The sequence below is a fragment of the Pteropus alecto genome, unplaced genomic scaffold (assembly GCF_000325575.1).
Source record: "Pteropus alecto unplaced genomic scaffold, ASM32557v1 scaffold7, whole genome shotgun sequence".
Lineage (NCBI taxonomy): Eukaryota > Metazoa > Chordata > Mammalia > Chiroptera > Pteropodidae > Pteropus > Pteropus alecto.
The window spans coordinates 16,920,836-16,945,245 of NW_006494614.1; the positions used below are offsets into that span (position 1 = coordinate 16,920,836).

Consider the following 24,410-nt stretch of genomic DNA (forward strand, 5'->3'; position numbering starts at 1 on the left):
TTATATATATTTTGCTGTTGTGCAACTATTTGTTATTGTAGATAATCAAGTCAGATAGGCTGCTGTAAATAATAGGTCTTATTTTCTACATTAAAAGAAGTAAATTGTCTCTACTAGTTTACCTGTTGGTTTATCTGTCATCCTATTGTATAAAAACTTTTGGATCCAGTGGTTTTCATTTGGTCATGCCATAATCTGAGAGAGGTACATACTTATCTCCTTGAGTATCAAGGAGTCAAAATTATCCATTCTTCTTTTTTTTTTTTTTTTTAAATCATATTAGCTTGAAAGCTTGAGAGCCTCCTTATAATCAGAGTTGGCTATACAGCTGTGCTGGCTGTGCAGCTGTGCTGGATTGTCACACAACTGACGTTGCTTTCAAGTTTGCTGAGCTGAAGATGATTGTTTGCTTTTCTGGGAAGAAGCTGGAAGATGGTCCCAAATTTTTGAAATCTGGTGATGCTGCCACCATTGGTGTGGTTCCTGGCAAGCCCATGAGTGTTGAGGGTGCTGTCCCATGTAGACCAAGAACTGGTGTTCTCAAACCCGGCATGGTGCTCACCTTTGGTCCAGTCACTTTTACAACTGAAAGTCTCTTGAAATGCACCATGAAGCTTTGAGTGAAGCTCTTTGGGGGATAGTGTGGGCTTCGGTGTCGAGAATGTGTCTGTCAAAGGTGCTTGTAGTGGTAACACGGCTGGTGACAACAAAAGTAACCCACCAATGGAAGCAGGTGGCTTCATGGCTCAGGTGATTATTCTGAGCCATAGGCCAAATCAGTGCTGGCTATGCAGCTATGCTGGATTGTCACACAGCTAATATTGCTTGCAAGTTTGCTGAGTTGAAGATTATTTGCCATTCTGGGAAGAAGCTGGAAGATGGCCCTAAATTCTTGAAATCTGCTGCCATTGTTGTATGGTTCTTGGCGAGCCCATATGTATTGAGAGCTTCTCTGATTTTCCTCCTCTGAGTCATTTTGCTGTTTGTGACATGAGATGGATATTCATTTTAATTAGTAATCAAAACAGTGGACGAGAAAGCCGTGCTGGTGCTGGTGAAGTCATCAAGTCAGCCCAGAAAGCTTAGAAAACTAAATAATTATTATCCTAATACCTGCCACCCTGCCTTAAGCAGTGGTGGAAGAACCATCTCAGAACTGTTGTCTCAGTTGACCATTTAAATGTAATAGTAAAAGACTGGTTAATGATAACAATGCAGCATAAAACCTTAAAGAAAAGGAGGATGTTTTGTAGACCATTTGTTTTTGTGTGTGTGACAGTTTTAAGTTAGTTTTTAAATTAGTACTTTTTAATGGAAACTACTTGACTAAAAATCTATCACGGTGTTTTAAGGCCCATTAAAACAAAGTTTAATGAGTAGGGGGAAAAAAGTGAGGATATAATTATAGGTTCAAAGTTAGTTTCTGTCAACACTTTAAAGATAGTGCTCCTTTTTATTGTATATTTATTGTGTGATTTATTATGTGATATATGTATAAGTCTGATGTCAATCCCACTCTTTTTGAAAGTAATCTTTTTTATTTTCTCTTTATTTTTTATGTTTTTTTAGGTGTAAATTCTTAAATTTCCTGAGTTTATCTTTGTCGCCACGTTGGATTTTATCATTTTTTTTGATGATTGTTGTGTTCTCATCTGCTGCAGAAGACTTTTCCCACATTCATCTGCAGTAGAAGAGAGATAGCCAGCCCCCTGGTATCCTAGTTTCAGTGGCAGGGTATTTTGTGATCACCATTTTTGTTTCCAGTTTGTCTCTGCCTATTAATATGCCTCATAGCCTATAGTTCTCTTTCTTATATGTCGTATAGGTTTGGTGTGGGTATAAAAGAGTTCAGTGTTTTCTCCATCTATTATTATGAATCCTTAAGTCCATATCACTTAATCAGAAAAAAGGTTTTTTTCATAATAGGATTTTTTATTAAGGGAAATATGTAGGCTGTTTCTAGTGATTATTATTACTATTTTTTACATTTTATTTTTTAATTTTATTCCCCCCTTTAAAAAAAGTTTTTATAACTGATCAATCAGCAAGTAAATTTTCATGTATATCACAAACCTGTGTAATGTAAAAATATTTGAGCTGGTGGTACTATAATCTAGTTCACTTATGTAGTATCTTAAATATGAATGGATTTTTTATAATTTACAAATATATAACCTTTAAAGTAAAATGTGTGCTCTTTAAGCATACGGTAAATAAATTTAATTTACTTTTTTCCAGAATCACGCTCATGAGCATTTCCTGGATCTTGGAGAATCCAAAAAGCAGCAGGCAAATCAACATAGTTATCGTACGAGATCTGCATTGGAAGAGACTCCTAGACCTTCGGAAGAAATAGAAAATGGCACTAGCTCTTCAGATGTAAGATCTCAGCACATTTATAAATTTGTTCCCATTTTTACTCTTTTTTTTAAAATATGACTTTTATTCTTCACATTCATTGATATATTTATAGATATAGCTCAAACATAGTATTTCTAGGTCTTGTAATGATAGGGATAGCTTTCATTTGCTAAAGACCTACTATGTGTGTTCAGGCATGGTGCACATATTCATAATCTTAAATGCCCCCCAAAAAATGCGTGTGAATTATTCCCATTTTATATATATGAGGTATCTGAGGTTCTAAGATGTTTGGATTGCACATGCACCTAACTGTTAAATGGTAGAGGAGGGATTAAACTCAGGTTCCTTTTACTTTAGAGCCAGGCTTTTTAAATGGTACCATGAGGTTCTAGTCTGTAACTATAATAACTGATCAAGAGACATTTAGAAATTTTTGTTATTTTTTAATCACTGTACCTCTTTAGTTTTCTCAATGTATTTAAAAAATATTCCTTATATATAATTATTTCCATAAATGTCACTGTTCTACTAAATTAAATATTCTTTCAGGAAAGGCATTCAGTTTGCAATCATAAATCAATCTTATTCAGCACTTAACAACCATCTCCCACTCCTCCCTTCTCCCTGTCACCCCACTCCCTCACAATAGGTTAAAGATGCTATGATCTTTGATACTGACCACTATATATTTTTGAAGCCATATTGTGTTTTGCACTGTTAGTCACATATGGGAATTCTCTGAGTATATTCTCTATAGACAGGGCAGTATTAGAGCAAACTGAGAGTATTCTAACTCATTTAAAAGCTAGTCTCCAGTGACTTTAGCTTCTAGTATGGCCAGGTCAAAATGATATGTCCAATCTGGTGAAAAGACCGAATACACTAAGTAAACTTGACATATGACAATTTAGATGTACATACAAAACATAAAATACATGTGGATAATTATTTGCCTTATAAAATGTTTTCTTTTTGAAAGATTTATAGTATGATTCCTTTAATAAGTTTCTATAAAATATTTTAAACATGATTCAGCTTATTAGAAACATGTATTTCTAGGTAAATCCTTCATTTGTCTTCAAACTCATTTGTTTATGGTTCAATGTCCTTTTAGGGCAGTTGAATAAATTTCTAGGGGAGTACATTGAGAACAGAATGTCACCTTGGGCACAGTATATTAAAGGAAAAAATTCTATTTTTTTGGTTTAAATATTTTGTACTTCCATATTATAACTATGTCGTATTAAGAATAAAGAAGTATGTTTCTTTTTTTCCTGTTTAAAGAAGTAATATACTAAGGATGGGAGTAATCACATTTGTTTAATGTGTTTTCTAATTATAGTAAATAGAAATTAAATTTGCTAATAAAATTTACTTTTGGATTTTGATCTTGTCATGTTTGCTTAATTTTCAAAACTATGGATTAGTTTATGTAATATACATTCTTAATTATTAACACAATAGAAGGAAAAAACTTTTCTCCCAAAATATTCTATTTTATTTAATTAGTAAGGGAATACATCCCATTATCTTCTTGAAAAATGATCTGACTGTGCCTACCAAGTAATAACACTGAACCATTCTTGTGGAGAGTGGTCTAAGCTTTGGAGTAAAATGACTAGGGTTCAAACAGGCTTAGTTGCTTATTAGATGCCTATTAATTGGGCTGCTTTTAACCTTCTTAAGCTTTAGTTTCTTTAAATAACTGCTCCTTAATCACCAGTGGTGTTTTGTCTAGATTGAATGGAATGAAGCATACAAAGCACTTAGAATAGTTTCTGACATAGTAGAAGCTTATTTAAAGTGAGCTGCTATTTTTATTGAAGCATAACGTTTATTTGAGCAAGGGAAAAGTTATATGAGATATTGTGACCAAAAACAATTTGTATAAAGAAAGTGTCTGTAACAGAAATTATCCTACGTTAACCAGTAAATATTTACTGAAGAGAGAGTGTTTGGATGGTTTTTACTCCTCTACCACTTGGATAAAAAAAATCATCAACCAGAGTTGGAATATTCTTTTTTTGGCATGATAAATCTATTTTAATAATAAAATTAAGAGTTTCTAATTTGAAACTTGTCAAAGCATCTAATGAAAAAAGAAAGCTTACATTTTAAAAACAGCCAAGGAAATAAAAATTGATTTGCATTGTTAACTATGGAATTTGATATCATCCAATCTGGAAAATATATTATGAGGCTTCTAGAAAACAAACAAAATATATTATTGATCCAAGAGGTTGCTCTCAATCCAATATTCATAAGTATTATATCTTTGGACAAATTTAATAATTTGAATGTATTTAATTTTTATATAAAAATATAAGGCCTGCTTTTTAGCAACTAGTTTTAAATTAGGTTTTGATTTAAATATTATAATATGGTTGGTACTACTAGATATTACTTATTTTATATAATATGATTGGTACTAGTAGATATTACTGATTTTGTAATATTGTGCCATAAAATATGTATTCAATATCTCTTAGGAAGGTGAAGTTGTTGCTGTCAGTGGTGGAACCTCTGAAGAGGAAGAGAGAGCATGGCACAGTGATGGCAGTTCTAGGTAATTTAATTTTTATTTCTCCAAATACAATATAAAATCTTTAGAAAAGATGAAAGTTCTTTTTTACCAGCAACTTATTTCAGTCTCTTTGAGTTTAAATTTACTCTTTCAGAGAGTTTTTGTAGTTGTTTAAAATTTAGGAAATTTTCTTTTCTGACGTATTTTCTCTAGTAGAAAAAAATTTTTGGATATTGCAGCTACATCTGCAAAATGATGCTTTTAAGTTTATCTTCCTAGTTGGTATTTTATCTTTTGAATGTTGTTATTTTTAACACTGAACCACAAATTAGTCTCATTACTGGTTTTGAGAAATATTTGAGCATTAAATTATGAAAGAAATGAGATCTTATAGAATTCATTGTCGTGTATAGTGGCATTTGTTGAATGCTAATAATTTTTTTTCCAGCACTGAGAATAAACTTTTTCCTATTATCCTTACCTCATTAGACAATGTAACTGAGGATTCCTTCAACTCCTTTTTCTGGCAGTTCATATTATTACAGAGCTGATATTCTTGGTTACCCTTGTAAGGTCTTAGTTTCAAGAAGTGTAGCCTTTGGAAATGGTAATTATGTTTAGCCCTTTACACTCATTCCCAGGCAGCAGTAGCTCTTAAAAATTGCCAAAGAAACCAAGAGGTGGAGGCAATAAGAATTTCTTACATCAATGTTAGACTCAAGGGCTTTACTATTTCCACACCAGTTATTCCTAGTAATGATATGCAAATACCCTTGGTTATGTTTGGTAGTTTTTCTCATTTGAAAGAAGGCAGCAAAAGAAATACTTTTGGCTTTAGCAGTTGGGGGCAGTTGTAAAAGAACATGGGCTCTTGGATTTGTTAGTTAGGTCTGTGCTGGCAGCAGCAGATTTTCTGTAAGAGTTGAATGCTCCAGAGAGTAGTAACCATATTTGGCAGGTGCTATTTACAGTGTATGTGACTGGGATAAGTGTAAGTAAATGCTTATAAGTTGAGGATAGCCTATTTAAGTTCTTAAAAATCCTTTAAAAATTTAAAAATGAAGTCATGAAATTATACTAGAAAACCTCTTAATTATTTGATTCTTGCCTATGATGATTATTCTTGGGGAGACATAGGTAAATGCTTATAAAGGACATTTGGGCCAGGGGAAGAGGTGATGGTAGTGGAATAAAACTCTGGTAAAAATCTGTTCTTTTAGGATTTATCAGGAATATTTGGAGAGGAGTGAGGTCATATGTCACTAAATCTAAGCAAAGTAATTATTGATTTTAACATAGTATAATTTAGATTTAAGGCATTTATATTTGTAAAACTATAAAATTAATATTTTCATATACTAAAATTAAAACAAGATAACATAACTGATAATTTTGCAACAACATCAGTTAAGTAAAACGTAGATTTGTTGGGGGTAAACTGAAAAGAAATGGCAAACATGATTGTTAATGATGCATAAAATACTAAGGCCTGTATTTTTGTGAATGATGGCATGCTTTGAAGCATTAGGTAATACCTAAGGTATGTGTAGATGCTAAGTAAAGTTTATAGGCACAGCCTTCCCACTGAGCAGGAATATTTCTGACCCTGCCAGTTCAATATCCAGCTACCACGAGAGTACCAGTGCTCTACCATAGGAGTTAACCCTGTCAAGAGCTCCCATCTCTTCTCAATAAAGGAATCCCTATGCTTCCTCCTCAGTGTTGATACCTCCTGCTGGAATTGAGGAAGGTGACTCTGCTTCTTATTTTTGTAAGCCCCACAATATTTTGAACATATGCAGCACTCAGTAATCAATTTTTTGTTAAAATGATAGCAGGTACTTAAATTTCTTTCAATTAAAGGTATGCCCTTATTTATCTTTAAATTTTTTTTGAGGTTGTTAAGCCTACTGAATTTTAAGAAATTAGAAAATGATTAGTAAAAAGGGAAATATTTTTAGTTTATTTAGTATGTAGTATTCTGCCATTCTTCTTTATTACTATTTTTCTTTACATTTTTATAAAACAAAATCTTGAAGTATATCATGTGTGTTTATTTTTTAAATCCTTTTTTTCCTTCTAGTGACTACTCCAGTGATTATTCTGACTGGACAGCAGATGCAGGAATTAATCTGCAGCCACCAAAGAAAATTCCTAAGCATAAAACCAAGAAAGCAGAAAGCAGTTCAGATGAAGAAGAAGAGTCTGAAAAACAGAAGCAAAAACAGATTAAAAAGGAAAGGAAAAAAGTAAATGAAGAGAAAGATGGACCAGTATCACCAAAGAAAAAGAAGCCCAAAGAAAGAAAACAAAAGGTTAATATTTTAAAATATAAACTGTTTTTTATAAAAACAAAGCACACATTTTTAAAAGTGCAGTTGATGAATATGAATATTCAGCAGTACACAGTAGTAAAAAAGTATAGCAAGTCTTCATATAATGTTTCATTGAACATCCTTTTGATGTAACATTGATGAGATGTTGTAGGAGTTTAACTCATTCGTATTAATTAGCCAGTGTTAAATTGGTTTTGTTACATGTTGTTTCAGCTCTATTATAAGTTGGAGAACAAACATATCGATGACGTTAAGTGAGGACTTACCGTATACCGAAATATATTTAGTTTGTTTAGCATGTGAGAGTATTTACTTGTAAAATTATATTCTAAATGTTGAGCATTCAGTCATGTAATGTGAGCAGATTTTTCTTGACAATCTGGTGGGATTTATTCATTCATGTATGTAAAAAAACAATGTTACAAAACACAGCTTATTAAGTCTTTTAATTGCTTTTGCCTTTTAACAATCTTACTGTTATTGCTGAAACTAAAAGGAAAGTCCAAGGTATTAGGTTTATGGATGATTATCAAATCAAGGCGGACTACGTGAAGTAAACAGCGTTCTTGGGACAAAAGAATTATGTTCTCACGAAGACATAACACTGCGGACCTGAAAAGTTCATCAAAATTGTCTTGAAATGAAAAAAGTGTACCATATTAGATACATGGCTAACTCAGTTTTCTTTAACCATTCTACCACATAAAATAATGGGTCTGCCTACATTTATCATCACTGACAAGGCAGAAGGGGAAAACTGGACAAATGTGTGGTAAAGGAGGTTACAAGAAGAAGAGTTGTAGACTTGGAATCTAAATTAAAGTAATTTGTAATTATAAAGCTGAAACAAACAAGAGCTCAACTGATACAGATAAAATAAACACATAAGACAAATGTATTAAATTTTTTCAAAGTTCTTTGGGGATAAAGACCCTGTAAGTCTTTGTAGCATTTAGTTCTACAAATGACAGCTTTATATCTTAAATTTAGAAATAGCAGAGGTTTTATAAAAAAAAAATCTTTATTTTTGTTTAACCAGGTATGCTTCTCATTTATCATTTTTTGGGGAATAGAAAATATACCCCTCACATTTCATTTACTTTATAGCAAAAATTAAATAGCTCTTATTTTTAAAGAGTTCCAACTCCATAAGAGCTGGTAGATCTTATTTCCATAATATTTATCTTTTACTTTCTGTGATCTGTATCAAATTATCCACAGACTAAAGATACAGAAATCAATCTTTTTCATCTCAACAATGACAACTTTTAGTTGTTAACACCAAAACCTTGGTGTTATCCTTAGTTTCTCTTTTTCTCTCATATTATACATCCTCAGGGAATTATTATGGTTCTTCTAAGTATGTTCAGCACCTGACTGTTTTAATCACTTCTGTTTGTTACACTAGTGTGAGTTGTTATTAAATCTCACTTTTATTACTGTAATAGGCTTCCACCTGACATTCTGCTGCTGCTTTTTTCCCTTAGTGTCTATTCTCTAAAGCCAAGATCCACAGACTTTTTCTGTAGGGAGACAGCTACTCTACCACTGTAGCTGGAAAGCAGCCATAGACAAAATAAATGAGTGGGTATGACTGTGTTCCAATAAAACTTGATTTATAAAAGCAGATAGCAGACTGTGCTCGGACTGTGGGCAGTAATTTGCAAATCCCTGCTCCGATGCATCTACAGTGATCCTTTTAAAATATAAGTCACATCCTTTCGTTCCTATGACTAAAATTCTCCAGTAGACCCATGTCACATGTAGTAAATGCCATAGTCCTTTTCCTCTCCTTTACTCTCTAAAAAGAGAGTGCTCCAGATGTGTTTACTAAGAAACAGCAAGGTGTGGTTAATGAAGAGGAAAATGAATATTGAGTAATGACTATAGCAGTACCTGCTGGAAATAGTATTCAGTGATATCCCATTATGGCTTTGCTTCTTTTGGTGAACTTGGATAATTGCATTCTTTTTTTTTTTAAAGACACGAGAACAAAATTTCGAAGTCTTATGTATAAACACTGAACCAAAACATTTTTAATCAATTGCATGAAGTTTCTCTGCTTATAAATAATATTAGGTTTCAAAGGCCTTAGTCCATTTTTCCTAAGTCCAAGGTAACAACATCCAGACCATGGTAGCCACTTGTTAGTGACCATCAAACTTAAAAAACTTTTTCTCAGAGGCCTGGTTTTATATTTATTCACAAAAATTAAAAAGGGACCTGACTTGACAACATTTTGGGAAAATTCTGAAGAAAAAATTTTTTTCGTTAGAAGATAATTGTGAGCCAAGAGTGTGAAATGGCTGCTTTAAAAAGGGGAGAAGAGCATTCTTGGGCTATGTAAAAGAATAATGCCTAGCCATGGAAACAGTCTTCTGTATCTTGCACTGCTCAGCCTATATGAGAATACCTTATTTAATTCTTACCTAACACTTTATGACGAGGATTTAAAAAAAAATACTCAAATATGCCTTGGTTCGTTACATGGAATGTTTGTGAAACTGAGAATTTTGAGAGGAAGGGAGACTACACAGTTTATATTTTGTGATTATGGGAATATCTTGTCACTGAGTTTTGTCATGAATATTATCTCTAGGGTTTTGTTTTATCTGGTTCTTTTTTTAATGCAGTGATTTGGAGAGATTGAATAACTATACTACCGTTGCTGCTATTTTTCCAGAATAAGGTTTTTAATACTTAAATATACATTTTTGTATAACCATCTCCTGCCCCTTTTATTTAACTGCCTTTATAGTTATTTTAAAGGGCAGATTGATAGATGAATGCTTTATGATAATATTACTTTAAATGTTCTAAACTCTTAGAGGTTGGCTGTAGGAGAACTAACAGAAAATGGACTGACATTAGAAGAATGGTTACCTTCAACATGGATTACAGATACTCTTCCTCGAAGATGTCCGTTTGTACCACAGATGGGTGATGAGGTATTTTTAAACTTTAAGAAACAACCTTTATTTGTTTCAAGTAACTTTAAACATTTTCATAGCTCTTGAAACAGAACTCTAGAGATTGTAGCGGTTTCAAAAAGTATCTCATTCTAGATGTTTGTGGCTATGTATGAAAAAGGTATAATTAGGAGGAAAGCGCTAATAATCATCTTTTGAGGCTACTTTAAATATTACAGTTACAAATCTAAATGTTGTAAGAGAATGGAAATTTTGTTGGCATTTTAAAAACTAGTCTGTATTTTTTATAAGAGGATTTTATTTCCAGTTCTTTTTCTTTTTTTAAATTAAAATATACTAATTTTCTTAGCTTGAGATGTAAATATATAGCATTTTAAAGAACATGAAAGTCATTATTTAATTTTCATTTAATTTTATTTCTTAAATTTCATTTACTTATAATGTTTATAATTTATTAGATCTTTAAAAATTCTGTTATCTTAGAATAAGAAATATTTTATTTTTAAGATGATTGGCCATTATTTGGACTGTGTACTTTGGACTATGCAATGAAAATATAAGATCTTAGATCAAAATTTCCCACTCAGGACTTCATGTCTCCTTATTTTGTGCATAAATGTTAAGAGGTAGGGTTATCTGGTGTCCAATAGATGAACAGCAGCAAATTAGAGATTAAAGCAGAAGCTTCTTTAGCAAAGCACACTAATAAGCTGAAGAAAGAGTCAGGGGCTGTTGAGAGTAAAAGGAAAACAAAAACTTTATAATGCAAGAGTAACTTTAAAGAACAATATGAAATAATTTCTGCAGAGACCCCACTTGCCTAAGAATAGCACAGAAGATTACCACCTTGTTGTAATTTAGTACAATGATTGTGTAGCATCAAGAAGCTGTTTGATTGTATTATATTTAATATATTATTTCAAGATGGACAGAAAGTATGTAATTGCTTATTGAATAATTTTCTTTCGAAATACTTAAAGTTGTCTTTAATCGTAATGCTTAAGCAGTTAAGTCTTCATTATTCAGCACCATTCTTCATTAGTACTGCTTCATAGGGAGTAGTACTAATATTAATGAATAAAATAAAAGTATATAGGAGAGTGGACGTCTCAAAATGTTACTAATATTTTACTTAATATTAATATTTTAAAATTTTAATAGCATTTTTTGACAAGCTCTACTACTTTTTAGTAGTGGGAAGACTACTTGGTTTCAAACTACTGTCTTTAAGTACTGTTTCTACAGGTTGACAGTGAAGAGTCACTTAAATGTGACCTTCATAAAATGAAGATAGATGCTTTGCTCTTTTTATAAGGATAAAATATATGTGGGACTACATTTTTCATTTTAAAGTTTTACGCATATGTATAAACCACTTGCTATACAGAATTGAACAATAAACTAAATATGACTCCTAGTTACAACTTTATCATGTAATATAGATTAACTTATTTTGAATCCAAAAATAGTGAAACCAAAGAAATAATAACTTATTTTGAATTCAGAAATAGTGAAACCAAAGAAATAACTGCTCATCTTAACCTCTTAGTAATGTTATTTAGAGTACTTCAGTTGTAATTAAGTGGTATTAGAAAAACTTGAGGAAAAGGAGGAAAAAAATATCAAAATATTAGAATTTTAGTTAATAGCAGGGATCCCCAACCCCTGGGTCATGGATGTTAGGAACCAGGCCACACAGCAGGAAATCAGCAGCAGGCAAGCAAGCTAAGCTTCATCTCTATTTGTAGCTGTTCCCCAACACTAGTATCACTGCCTCAGCTCTACCTCAGATCATCAGGCATTCGATTCTCATAGGAGCACCAGTCTCAGTTCCCAAAGAGGTTAGGGACTGTTCATTCATAGGACATAAAATTCTCTTCTCAGTTTTAGCTAATACCTTGCATATTGAGTTCAAGGAAATACATTCAAGTTTGAAAATTGTAACTTTATTTACTTTTTAGGTTTATTATTTCCGACAAGGACATGAAGCATATGTTGAAATGGCTCGGAAAAATAAAATTTATAGTATCAATCCCAAAAAACAGCCATGGCATAAAATGGAACTACGGGTATGGTGTTTATTATTTAATAGCCCCAAAAGATATAATTATGGATTATGGAGATAATGGTATTGAGTGTTAATATTTTTACTATACAAAACTATATCATGAAGATACCTTTCTTAATTGAAGCAGTCCTGGAGAATAGAGGATGTTTAACATTAAAAGAAACACAAGATTGCCTGAGTTTATGTACTCTGATGATTAATTGGATACAAATGTAATTATAGTGAAAATTAGACAACACTAATGTCTAAGGTAAACTTCGTAATTGTAAATTTGATAAGTATTTCTCGATTTATCAGCAATAGTTCAGAATTACATAGCAGTAGACCTCTAAGTGTTGGAAAACTCATTTCAAAAAGGTTTTTTTTACTATTTAAAGTGGAAATGTAACTTACATACTGTAAAGTGCATAGATCTTAGGTATACACCTCAGTGAAATTTTCATATACTCACAGTAATCACCTAGATCAATTTGAAATGGAGAAATGTTTTCTCAATATGTTTAGCAGTGTATTTTATTTATTTTATGAAGATAGTTTCTTTTCTATATCTTCCTCAGGAACAAGAACTGATGAAAATAGTTGGCATAAAGTATGAAGTGGGATTACCTACCCTTTGCTGCCTTAAACTTGCTTTTCTTGATCCTGATACTGGTAAACTGACTGGTGGATCATTTACCATGAAGTAAGGACTGTTGAAAGAGGCAATGGTTTCTTAGTGTTGTAGATTATTTTTCAAGATTCATATGGAATTGAACATCTTTTAGATATTTTTAGGTATGCGACCTAATTGGTTTGTTTCTGTTTGTATATAGATACCATGATATGCCTGATGTTATAGATTTCCTAGTCTTGAGACAACAATTCGATGATGCAAAATATAGGCGGTGGAATATAGGTGGGTTATTTTATTTAATTTATTTATTCTTGAATTAATTGATTAATTTTTTTATGGTGACATTGTTTAACGGAATCCAATAAGTTTCAGCTGTACACTTTGGTAACAGTAAGGCATATATATATTTATATATGTTCACCTTCCATTAGGAAACCATAGATTTAAAAACCATAGATGTGTGTTTCTTGTTTTTAATCTAGTAAGTGATTTACTGTTTTTCATAATTTAAAGAAAGATAATTAGAGAAATCCTGTTGCTATTTGTGAAATATTAATAGCAAAATAGAGTATTGTGTCGGGTATTAAGTTTTTTTAAGAATGAAAATACTTTTAATGTTTTTGAAATTCTAAAGATTTCTTATTTTGTTAACTGAGATTGTTTATAGTTATCCCTTTAGCTGTACTATGTGTTGACTTAAATTTTTATCCACAGATATTAATAATTCAAAATAGAAGCAAAAGATTTCTTGTTCAATATATTTAATAATTTGGACTGATATTAAAGCTAAACTGATATTTTTCTTTTATTGTTTAACACTGTTATAAATATTGAAAAATAATATTGTAATTAAGACTCAAAGAAATTTTAAAATTCTTAAAAGTTTCCACCAGGCATTTAAGATCCATTGATTTATATACAGATGTATATGCTGTTCATTAGAGTATTTCTTTTAAATATTTCAAACAGGGCCACTGTTTGTCATCTTGGAGTGTGGTGCAGTGCATATATAGCATATTTGGTTTGAAAAAGCACATTAACTGTTACATCAGTCCATCTCTCCTCCTATTCACATTGGCATGATGATTTGTCTTCTTGTTTGGTCTTGGTAAACATAGGAATTTACACGTGTTCTCTAAAAAGAAAAATTAGGAAAATGCAAATTATCAAAATTAGTGTCATGCGAATTATAAAAAAAAATTACGTATCTTGTATCATTTCTTTGGAAGCTTTGAAAGATGTGTTCCATCAAATAAGGGAGTAAACCAAGAAAGAGAAGAACATGGAATCCCTCCATGTTCTGTTTTTCAGAACAGAAAAGCACTGAAAGGAATTCCCAAATAACAGTCAACAGAAATCTCAGGATAGCATCTGTCTGGCAAGCCTATAAAACAACCAGTCTAGAAAGTTTGACTTTGTGGGAAATTATATTGAAGAGTGTTTCATAGTTACACAGCTGTTACAGAATGTGGGAAGACAATCATAAATGCAGAGAAAATTAATCATAAAAATGAAACAATTCTACAGAATTATACAAGAAAGTGTGTGCAACTTGGCTCAGTAGCACACAATACTTACATAGTCTTGATAAAGAAAAACTATGAATTAAATAAAATACAAATACCTTTTATATATAATTATATAGAGAGGTTATTAGTATCTGAAATTGATGAGTGAAGAAATAATTATTTACTCATTTAGAAATCTAAGTAAATTTCAAGAATAAATAGTTAAAATAATTAAAATTTTTTTCTTGATTGTGGTTATAAGCCTTTGTACATTTGATTTTTTAAATTATTTGCACGTGTTACTTGATACGATAAATTTTATTTTTTTAAGGATATGCATCAGCCAATAAAGTGCTGAAAAAATATTAGCAGTCAGAATCAAGGAATATTCCAGAAATGATCTGATAACCTAAGCAGAGAAATATGGCAAGCATTGGAGAAGTCAGATATTTCAAATGGATGGACATCAGAATTTTCTCATTTGGATCTTACAGTCCCGTCCCCCTCACCACCCGCTTCCAAATTTATAGATTAATATTTCTTCTAAAATTAGTACTACTTGTTTTTTTGTTTCTGAATATAGAGTAGTACCAACCCCTAATCCACAAGGGATGTATTCCAAGACCCCCACAGTGGGTACATGTTTTTTTCCTATACACACATACTATGATAAAGTTTAATTTATAAATTAGGCACAGTAAAAGATTAACAGCAATTAATAATATCATAGAACAATTCTAACAGTATACTGTAATAAAACTGAATGTAGTCTCAGACACTTTCTCTTCTCTGTCTCATAACTGTGACAGCTACTAAATGACTGACAGGTAGGTAGCATAGACAATGTGGTAATGATGGACAAAGGAATGATTCATGTCCTGGGCAGGACAGAGTGGATGTATCAAGATTTCATCATGCTACTCAGAACGGTGCATAATTTAAAACTTAAGAATTGTTTATTTCTGGAATTTTCCACATAATATTTTTAGACTGCTGATGACCATTGGTAACTGTAACTGCGGAAAATAAATCCACATATGGTCGAGATGGGACTAAACTGTATATGTATCTATACCCCAACTACAATTTAAAATTACATAGTAATTACTTTAATCTTTCCTCAGAAATGTTTAAGTAAACTGAATAGTAAACTCTATTTCTTGCTTAACTTCATTGTTTTTCTACTGTTATCATTCATTTTGGTTAGGTATATGTTATTCAGTTCCTCTTTAGCATAATGTCATCAGTCTATGTAAGATAAAAAAAATAGCTCTGAAACTCATTATAAGGTTTACCATAAGGTGATGGTGTCAAGAATGCTATTTATTAAATTTTATTTATTTATTAAAAGAATGCTATTTATTAAATGCTATTTATTAAAGTAGCTTCTCAGTAAGCTCAGTGTCACTAAGTATGCATCTGAGGAGCAATTAGAGACTCTTAAATCTAGTAATAGATATGTTTCCCCCTTAACACTGGCTATTAGAATGCTTGAATCTAAACTTGGGTCCAAGTGCATAACCACTCAGAATCTGTATATATACTCAACAACATGTAGTTGGGTTATTCCTAACTCCAGCTTTCTTTTTTATCATTAAATTTCTTTTATCATGGTTTAAATTTTTTTTATTTTATTCTGTACGTCTTCATAAACTTTTAAATCCTTTCTGGTAAAAAATGAAAACATAAATATTTTTCTCTTTATGGGTTTGTAGATGAAACTGATTCAGATGAGCTCCAAAATAACTAATTTGTTCAAAGCTACATGGATAAGTTATTCAAACTCAATTCTTGCAGACCCTAACCTACATTGTCAGGAGAAAAATCACTAAGTAACTATGAATACCAAGGAAGGGGAAAATGTGGCAAAATGGAAGAGTAGTTTACGGTTTTCGTGTGACACAGAAGGAAGCTGAGAAGATAACTTATTAGAGTCTTTAGGGGGAAAGCAGTTTCAGTGATAGGACAATTGCTGAATGCAATTGGGTAAGGAAAGAAAGGGACGCAAAGGAGTGCTGCCTATTTTACAAAGATTAGTTTTTGTGTCTTTTTTTTTTATAGATAAGGGAAAGTGAGTGTATATATCTGAGTGTTATAACTTAAGGGTGATTGAGATGAAAGAAGACAGTTTGGATTTTTGTTTGTTTTTGTTTTTAGACTGGAATTTGTTGGTTAGAGGAATTTGCAGACAGAAAGTAAGAAATTAAAGAGTATAAATTTTTTTTGAGCAGAAATTATTTAAACTGTATTTTTATTTGAATGAAAAGTTTGGGCATAGTCCTACTGATGAATTTAAAATGCTAGATTGGTAAAAATGCTTAAGAGTGAATTTCTCCTTGCTGTAATGTAAGAAGTGGTGCTGGAAACTGGCAAGTCACACTTCAGGTGTGCTTATTAAATAACATTTCTCAACATTGCTGATTTATTTACTTATTTTGAAGTATGTTGGTCACTGTTTATATGTCTTCTGAAATCATACAGGCAATTGAAGTATCTTAAAGGTATACTTTGGGAAAAAGGAGCAGCAATCCATTTCAGAGTAATGAGATGGCTTTTGTTCTTGTCTAGGTGACCGTTTCAGATCAGTCATAGATGATGCCTGGTGGTTTGGAACAATTGAAAGCCAAGAACCTCTTCAACCTGAGTACCCTGATAGTTTGTTTCAGTGCTATAATGTTTGGTAAGAAAGTATTTGCTATATTTTAATTCAGCCTGACTTGCTTTGAATGTTCCTCCCGTCTATTAATAAAGTAATAAAGATGCTTCTTTTAAACAATAAAGCCATAATTTTTATAATATGATTTTACAGAAATTACAATATAATATATTTACAAAAATACAATATAAAATAGATTTTTTAATATCAGGATTTTTCTTTCTTTAAGCTGGGATAACGGCGATACAGAAAAGATGAGTCCTTGGGATATGGAACTTATACCTAATAATGGTAAGTATGTGTTAGGCTTTTCGTGTCTATATTATGGAATTTCTTAAATTTAAGAAATCTGATTTGCTAACTTGCTATTGCATAGAGTTGTTATGAAGATCAAATAGAAAATGTTCACCCATCAAATATTTATTGCATATCTACTACTGACCTGGACAGTAGGGGCTTAGTAATGAACACAAGATAGACATAATCGTTGCCCACTGGAATTTATAGTTTAACAGGGATGATTGAAGTTAATTGCCGCAAAACATAAAAATATTTTGCTAATTATTTTTCACTCCTAGAAGGTAAATACCTTCTAGGGAGCAAAGATATTTTTGTTACTCCAGCAGAATCCTTAGAGTACAACATAATATTGAGTTTGAGCTTTTGAATGAGACACAGATTCATATTCTGGTTCTGCCATCTTTTTTTATATCTTCTTGGCAAATTCTTTAAAGTCTTAAAACCAGATTCTTTCAGCCTTTGAAGTTTTGTAAACTAATGCTCTACTTTCTTTGAGGATTAAATGACTGCCTATATGTAAATTACTCATAGAGCCTGACACATGTAAGAGCCTAATGAGTAGGTAATTATAATTAATATAATAACTGTCATCTTGTGTCAGTGACCTGATACATTGCCTCAGGATTTGGGAGTTAGTCTTAGGCAGTGAGTATGACTTCTTTCTACCTCATTGCCCATCTTTGTTCGATTACAACACATACACGCGCACACCCATTGTATATGTGTGAAGAGGTTTAAAAGGATATACCAGATTATTAATAAGAAATCTTATTTATGAAGGGTGGGAATATGAAGACTTCACAAATTACCTTCTATATTATTCTGTAGTGTTTGATTTTTTTTAAAAATGTATTTATCAGATAACAAAGTTTTTTTTTAAAAAAAAAAAAACATCCGGGGGTGGCTCCATAGTGTAGGGGTTAGCACGTCTGCTTTACATGCAGAAGGTCCTGGATTCGCACCCCAGGTGGAGCCACGGACCATACACTGGGTGCACCAGGCCCCGGGTGCCCGCCATGAGCACATGGGAAGAGACGCCCCGCCTTCAGAGATCCAGCTCTTAAGGGGAGACGGCAACATCGATAGGTCAGGGGTGGAAGGGGAGAGGATTAAAGTGGGAGGTGGGAGGAGAAAATCCGACTTGTAATATAGTAGAAATAATAATTTATAAATGGACTGTTTACTAGTTATCGTATTCTAAAAAGTCAGAGAAAAGATAACTTGGAAAAAGTAAACCCAATCTGGTAAACCTTAGAAATGAGAAAATGGTCATGCTGATATTTGATATTGTCCAAGACTAGTTCTTTCTAGAAATTATCACTTTAAAAATTTAATATGAGAAATGTATTTTCATCTCGCTTCTAAATTAGAGCTGTTTATAACTTTAAAATATCTTAATCAACTTCTAACTGTGTTATATGGCTTATATTCTGGTTTTCTTTCTTTCCTTTGTGAAAGTTTGAGTTTGAAGCCACGTTGCACTATTGTCAGTATGAGAGAAATGAAGCTAATTGGTGTTGTAATGCCTGAGGTATTTCTTGAAATAAATTGGTGGCATTAATATATTATTTGTTTTCTACCTAAATATATCTGTATGTGAAGGGGGTGATTTTTGTTGTTTTTGATCCGTTTAGATATACATATGTGTTCATAGAGTTTAATTACATTTTGTGAAGAATTTTGTCCAGAAGAAGTAGTATGTTTCTCTTATGAAGTCTAGTTTAAAATAAAATTAGCAGATTTGTAGATTTTATGTTTTCTCTTAAAAGGTTAGTTAAAGATTCTGTTAAAGGTTCAGGCATACAGGAAGCATACCATCATTTAAAAGCAACAAGTATAAGAATTATCTGTCAGTATTCATAATTCTTTCTGTTCTTACATTAAAAATAATTAAGGCTTTGATTGAAAAATACCACATTAGTTCAGTTTTACTTTGTATATTTTTATCAAAGTAAATATGGAGATTATGTTATGAAATGATTGAAAACTTTAAATTTTGCATCATTTTATAAAACTACTTTCTACTTCACCTGTAAATGATAATAAAGCAAGTCATGAGAAAAAAATTTGAAGTAATTATATGCTTATTTAGAGAATTACAAAATTAATGTTTTAAAAAATAATGTTTTATCAACCCTTGAAACATACTTTCCTTTAATGAAAATAAAGAATATGCTTACCAGATCTTTACAAAATTATACTTAGTTTTATGGCAATATCAACTTTACTTTCTAAAGATAACCTAAATATTAGGAAATTACCACATATTTTCACTAAATCTGCATTTCTTTCTGTGTATTTCAGCTGTATTTCCTGAAGAACTAGGTACCAGTGTTCCTTTAACTGATGTCGAATGCAGATCATTAATCTATAAACCTCTTGATGGAGAATGGGGTTCCAGTCCCAGGGATGAAGAATGTGAAAGAATTGTTGCAGGAATAAACCAGTTGATGACCCTAGGTAAATAATAATGTAACATCAATATAGAAAAAGCTGGCAGAAAGGAAAGGAAAAGAAAAATACTATAATTCAAACAAAATATTTTTTCATAATGTAAGTCACTGGTTTTCAAACATTTTTAAGTGGAATTTTTTTAAATGAGATTTTACACCGGACTGAGATATCTAAAACAGTTATAAATGGGGTTGCTCTAGCTGACTTAGGGCACCAGAAATGCCAGGGATACTTCTGAACTATCTGGACCCTCCAGAACCCAATTTGAAAACCCCTGACATATTCAAGCTACATGTGAATTAGGAGAGAAGAGCTGAAAGCTGAATTATAATTATGTGGATATCTACCAGTTTTCCCCTTAACTTTATGTACATACACACAAAAGAATATATATAAGGGGAGGGGAGAAGGATATATGAATTTCTTTGCCTCATTAAAAGGAAAACAATGACCACAAATTACAGTAACTCTCAACTAGTATGGTGTTTTGTAGCAACTTACTCTGTCAGTAAGGACTCAGCTTCAAAGAGTAGGGAGAAATTAACATGAATAAGAAGAGCTAAAGACTGGAGACACATATTAGATGATATTTCATCTGCAGTCTTTCATAAAATGGCATCACTTCATAAAAATGGTCTCATAAATACTATTTTAAATAATTTTAGTAATACTTTAGGATATGAAGTTGGCATACTATTTGCAAAATGGGGAGTGATCTTAACTAGATTCTAGATTTTTACCGGTTTACTATGTGCCATTGAGTCATTGACACCAAATCATAGACTTCTGGATCTGTTGTTTCTGCTTGCCTGAGAGTTCACAGAATTTTGTTGTAAAGATGAGATAAGGTGGTAAGTTTTGAAAAATTCAAAGGTTACAGCATGCGAGTGCAATGTATTATTATAGTGTTACTGGTACAATATCAAAAACATACAGATTCAGGAATGACCAGATTTTAATTATGGAAGTGTATGTGTATGTTTTTAATAGGTCAGATTTATATATTATCTGTCATCTTTTTTCTTTTAAGGAATAACATCCCTAGAATTTTGCAATGTAAATGTTTACATAATAAAAAATGAGACTCGTCTTAAGTTAGCTAAACTGTGTAATTACTGTTACTGTGAAAAGACACTGGCAGACTAATGGTTATATGGATCAAAACTAAGTCTTAATTCAAGCAGAATTGTCCATGAAGTATTTTAAGCAATACAAAAATAAATTTATAAACTTATTTGTTTTATTTTAGATATTGCTTCAGCATTTGTGGCCCCTGTGGATCTGCAAGCCTATCCCATGTATTGCACTGTAGTGGCATATCCAACAGATTTAAGTACAATTAAACAAAGACTGGAAAACAGGTTTTACAGGTCAGAGCCATTCGCTGTAGCTACTACGAAAAGAAAACAATGATCCTTTTACCCATTTACCGATCTTCTGTAGCAGTGTTTCTCAAACTTTAATGTACATAAAAATCACCTAGGGATTTTGTTAAAATGCAGAATCTGGTTCTATAGGTTTAGAGTAGGACCTGAGATTCTGCATTTCTAACAAGTTCCCAGGGATGCTGACGCTGCTGGTCTACTATAGACCACACTTGGAATGTGATTCCTAGATATAGTTTTTATAAGTGGCTAACATGAGTTGGTGCTCACTGTCTTCATCTGGTGTTATATAAAGCAAGCCAAAGTATTTCGTTTTCTACTAGATTTCACATTGTCAGTAAGGAATCCATTTGTTAATGGATTTTTCAAAGAACAATATAAAATTTTTTTTCTTTTTTGCTTTTATATTCAGCCTATGAATACTTATGAAAAATGAAATTAGGAAAATTAAGGATATTCATAGTTGTAGTTTAGCTTGAAATATAACTTTTTTTTTTCTTTAATTTGCTGCTTCTTCTAGTTAACAATTTCAGTAAACATTGAGTTCTAATCTTGGATAGGCTTTTGTAGATTTATTGACTAAAATGTCAAAAAGCGAGGTTAAGTCTAGTTTTCACATTTTTCATTTTTCTTACATGACTTTTGCTTAACAGGCCAATATTTTAATTTACATAATATTGCATTAAAACATTCTTTTTGTGACTAGTTTGATTATTACTGCAGTTATTTACATTTTTATTTAAGTTAGGGAAGTTTTTATTCATATTTTTTATTTGCATTTTCCTACATAAAATCAGTGCCTTTGGTTCTCTTTATTACCTAAAATATAATTCTAATTCAGTACTTAGTGTACCTGGCACTGGAATTTATTATTCCTTACTGATTAAAACAGGATTTCTCAATAAAAGCATTACTGACATTTGGGGCTGTCCTCTATCCTTTAGGTGCCAGTAGCATCTCCCTAGTTATAAAAACCAAAAATATCTCCAGACATTGCCAAATGTCTCCTGTGATGCACAATCACCCCTGATTGAGCAACGCTGGAATAAAGAAAACTAAGATGTTAGACTTCGTGTTCTGATGATTTTTCTGATCTTGTTAGGTGTTTCTGCTGTTGCTTCATTGGTATTCGACAAAAGCATAAAGAAGGAAATCACCTATGATAATCTGCCTCCCATCCATCTTACACTTGAAGCACACTTCTTTAAATCTTTTTCAACACCACGTCAGAAGTTTAAGAGAAAATGAAGAAATTCTTAACTAGACCCTTCTTTCTCCCTAGACCCCCAAATTGCTAAACCTTAGGAGTTACACCTAGTGCTTCAGAGATGGAACAAGACATAGAAGGGTAACAGGGAGAGAGAAGATTGTTCTTAGGCACTAGCTTTTGGACTTCAGCTAGAAAGATAAACTTATGGCATCTCCCACTATTGTAAATGTACTTTCTTGTAGAAATACTGCTAAATATGATAATGGCTAAGGTGCACATCTCAAGTACATTAAGGTTTAAATAGGGTTTTTGTCATTAGCCTAGCTTAGTAACTAATTTAGGAAAAAAAATCTTTTGGGACACAGTCCTTACGTATATTAGAAACTGCCTGTTTTTCACCCTGATAATGTAGTTACAGACCTGAGTTATGTTCTTATTTAATACAATGATGCCTTCAAGTGCTATTTCACTGTTTAAAGTTTTTTGGTTTTTCCTTTACTCATTGGCTTCAGACTTCTTACAGTTTATGGTTTTCCTCTTTGATACTTCTAGTTCAGTCATTGGTAAACTACTACTATCAGTTTGCCCTGCTAGCATTAATCTAATGCATTATTTTACACAGTTTTCTATAAAGTATCCTGAAGATGCCTGTGATTCTATTATTAAAATGAGCCTCGTGAATGCTATTTGAAATGCACAAAAGCATTTCTGTATCCACAATTATTTATTTTTAAAATTACATATAATTGTATTTTTGTTCACACATCAGGAAAATTTTGAGTGTTTTTTTCATTTTTAAGTAGGACCATGTATTGGATGATATACTAGAAGTCATCTTTGGATTTTTTCTTTACTTTCAGAAGTAAAATAATAAAATACTAAAATTTGTTTTAGTATTGTCAATTCAGTGTTTAGAACAATAATTTTCACTTACTTAGATTTCTTGGTAAACTAACATGGTTACCATAGTTTTATATCTCATAAGCAGGCTATCAATTGGCTTTTTATTTTTACATGTTACTTGATTATTAGGAACATGATTAGATAAAAATCGTTTCCTTTTTATATAAAAGATATGCTTATTATCAAAAAATGACAGCATATATGTCAGGAATATGTAAAAGCGAAAACTGAAAACTCTTCCATTTCTCTTCTAGTTCTACTTCTCCTATAAACAGTTTCTCCCCTAAAAGAAGGAACTGTTAATAGTTTAGTATGTTTAATCCAGACATAGTATGCAAATATAGTTAATGTTGCTACTTTGTTTCCCCCTAAAATAGAGAGGTTATAATTTTTTGAATAACTTCTTTAGATGTGTGTTTTGTACTTGATTTATTACTACAGTTTGAAAAGTCACAGTGTCTTGGTTTTAAATTGTGTGCATCTATTTCCAAATATAATGAAGTTAAAATGTCTGTGTTTTTGTTTAAAGGCGGGTTTCTTCCCTAATGTGGGAAGTTCGATATATAGAGCATAATACACGAACATTTAATGAACCCGGAAGCCCTATTGTGAAATCTGCTAAATTTGTGACTGATCTTCTTCTACATTTTATAAAGTGAGTTATTTTTCCACACTTAATTATAATTAAAATAATAATGGCAATATTGTAAAATGTCAAAATGTAAAATACAGTCACTATAGATAGTATCATGTGCTGTGCTATACACACAGCTCCTCCACTCAAAATAGGAAGCATATAATATCTATGTTTAAAGAAGTAACATTTAGTTCATCGGCTAATATTAATTATGGAATCATAAAAGTTTTGATCTACAGTTAAAAAACAGATTCTTCTCTAAATTCAGCTGTTGGACAATAATAACAGTAAGCATTTATTGAACATGTAATGTTTTACGTAAAATAGTTCTTCTAAGCCAAATAATAATCTTACATGTGGGAGTTTTTATCTGGAATTTACAGTTAAGGAAACTGAGTCTTTTAGAGGTTAGCTTAATTTTCATAGTAAATGAGTTGTCCACCTTCTGATTTGAGAACCTTTCATCTTAATATTTTATTGCCCCTGTTAGTTTTATAAACAAGTATTTAAGTAGTTCAGCAG

The 24,410-nt window shown here is 31.7% G+C and overlaps 1 protein-coding gene across 1 annotated transcript in view; it reads left to right on the plus strand.

The window, feature by feature from the left end:
* PHIP (pleckstrin homology domain interacting protein) overlaps positions 1 to 24,410 on the plus strand; it is a gene marked incomplete at its 5' end in the record, with an annotated part of 109,464 nt that overhangs the window by 68,849 nt on the left and 16,205 nt on the right. Inside the window, 12 exons of the mRNA XM_025042934.1 lie at positions 2,239 to 2,379; positions 4,854 to 4,930; positions 6,972 to 7,203; positions 10,053 to 10,172; positions 12,116 to 12,223; positions 12,780 to 12,904; positions 13,035 to 13,117; positions 16,912 to 17,023; positions 17,229 to 17,290; positions 19,604 to 19,759; positions 21,003 to 21,123; positions 23,781 to 23,906. Of these exons, the coding sequence (XP_024898702.1) occupies positions 2,239 to 2,379; positions 4,854 to 4,930; positions 6,972 to 7,203; positions 10,053 to 10,172; positions 12,116 to 12,223; positions 12,780 to 12,904; positions 13,035 to 13,117; positions 16,912 to 17,023; positions 17,229 to 17,290; positions 19,604 to 19,759; positions 21,003 to 21,123; positions 23,781 to 23,906 (1,463 nt within the window). The remainder of the gene's footprint in view (positions 1 to 2,238; positions 2,380 to 4,853; positions 4,931 to 6,971; positions 7,204 to 10,052; positions 10,173 to 12,115; positions 12,224 to 12,779; positions 12,905 to 13,034; positions 13,118 to 16,911; positions 17,024 to 17,228; positions 17,291 to 19,603; positions 19,760 to 21,002; positions 21,124 to 23,780; positions 23,907 to 24,410) is intronic.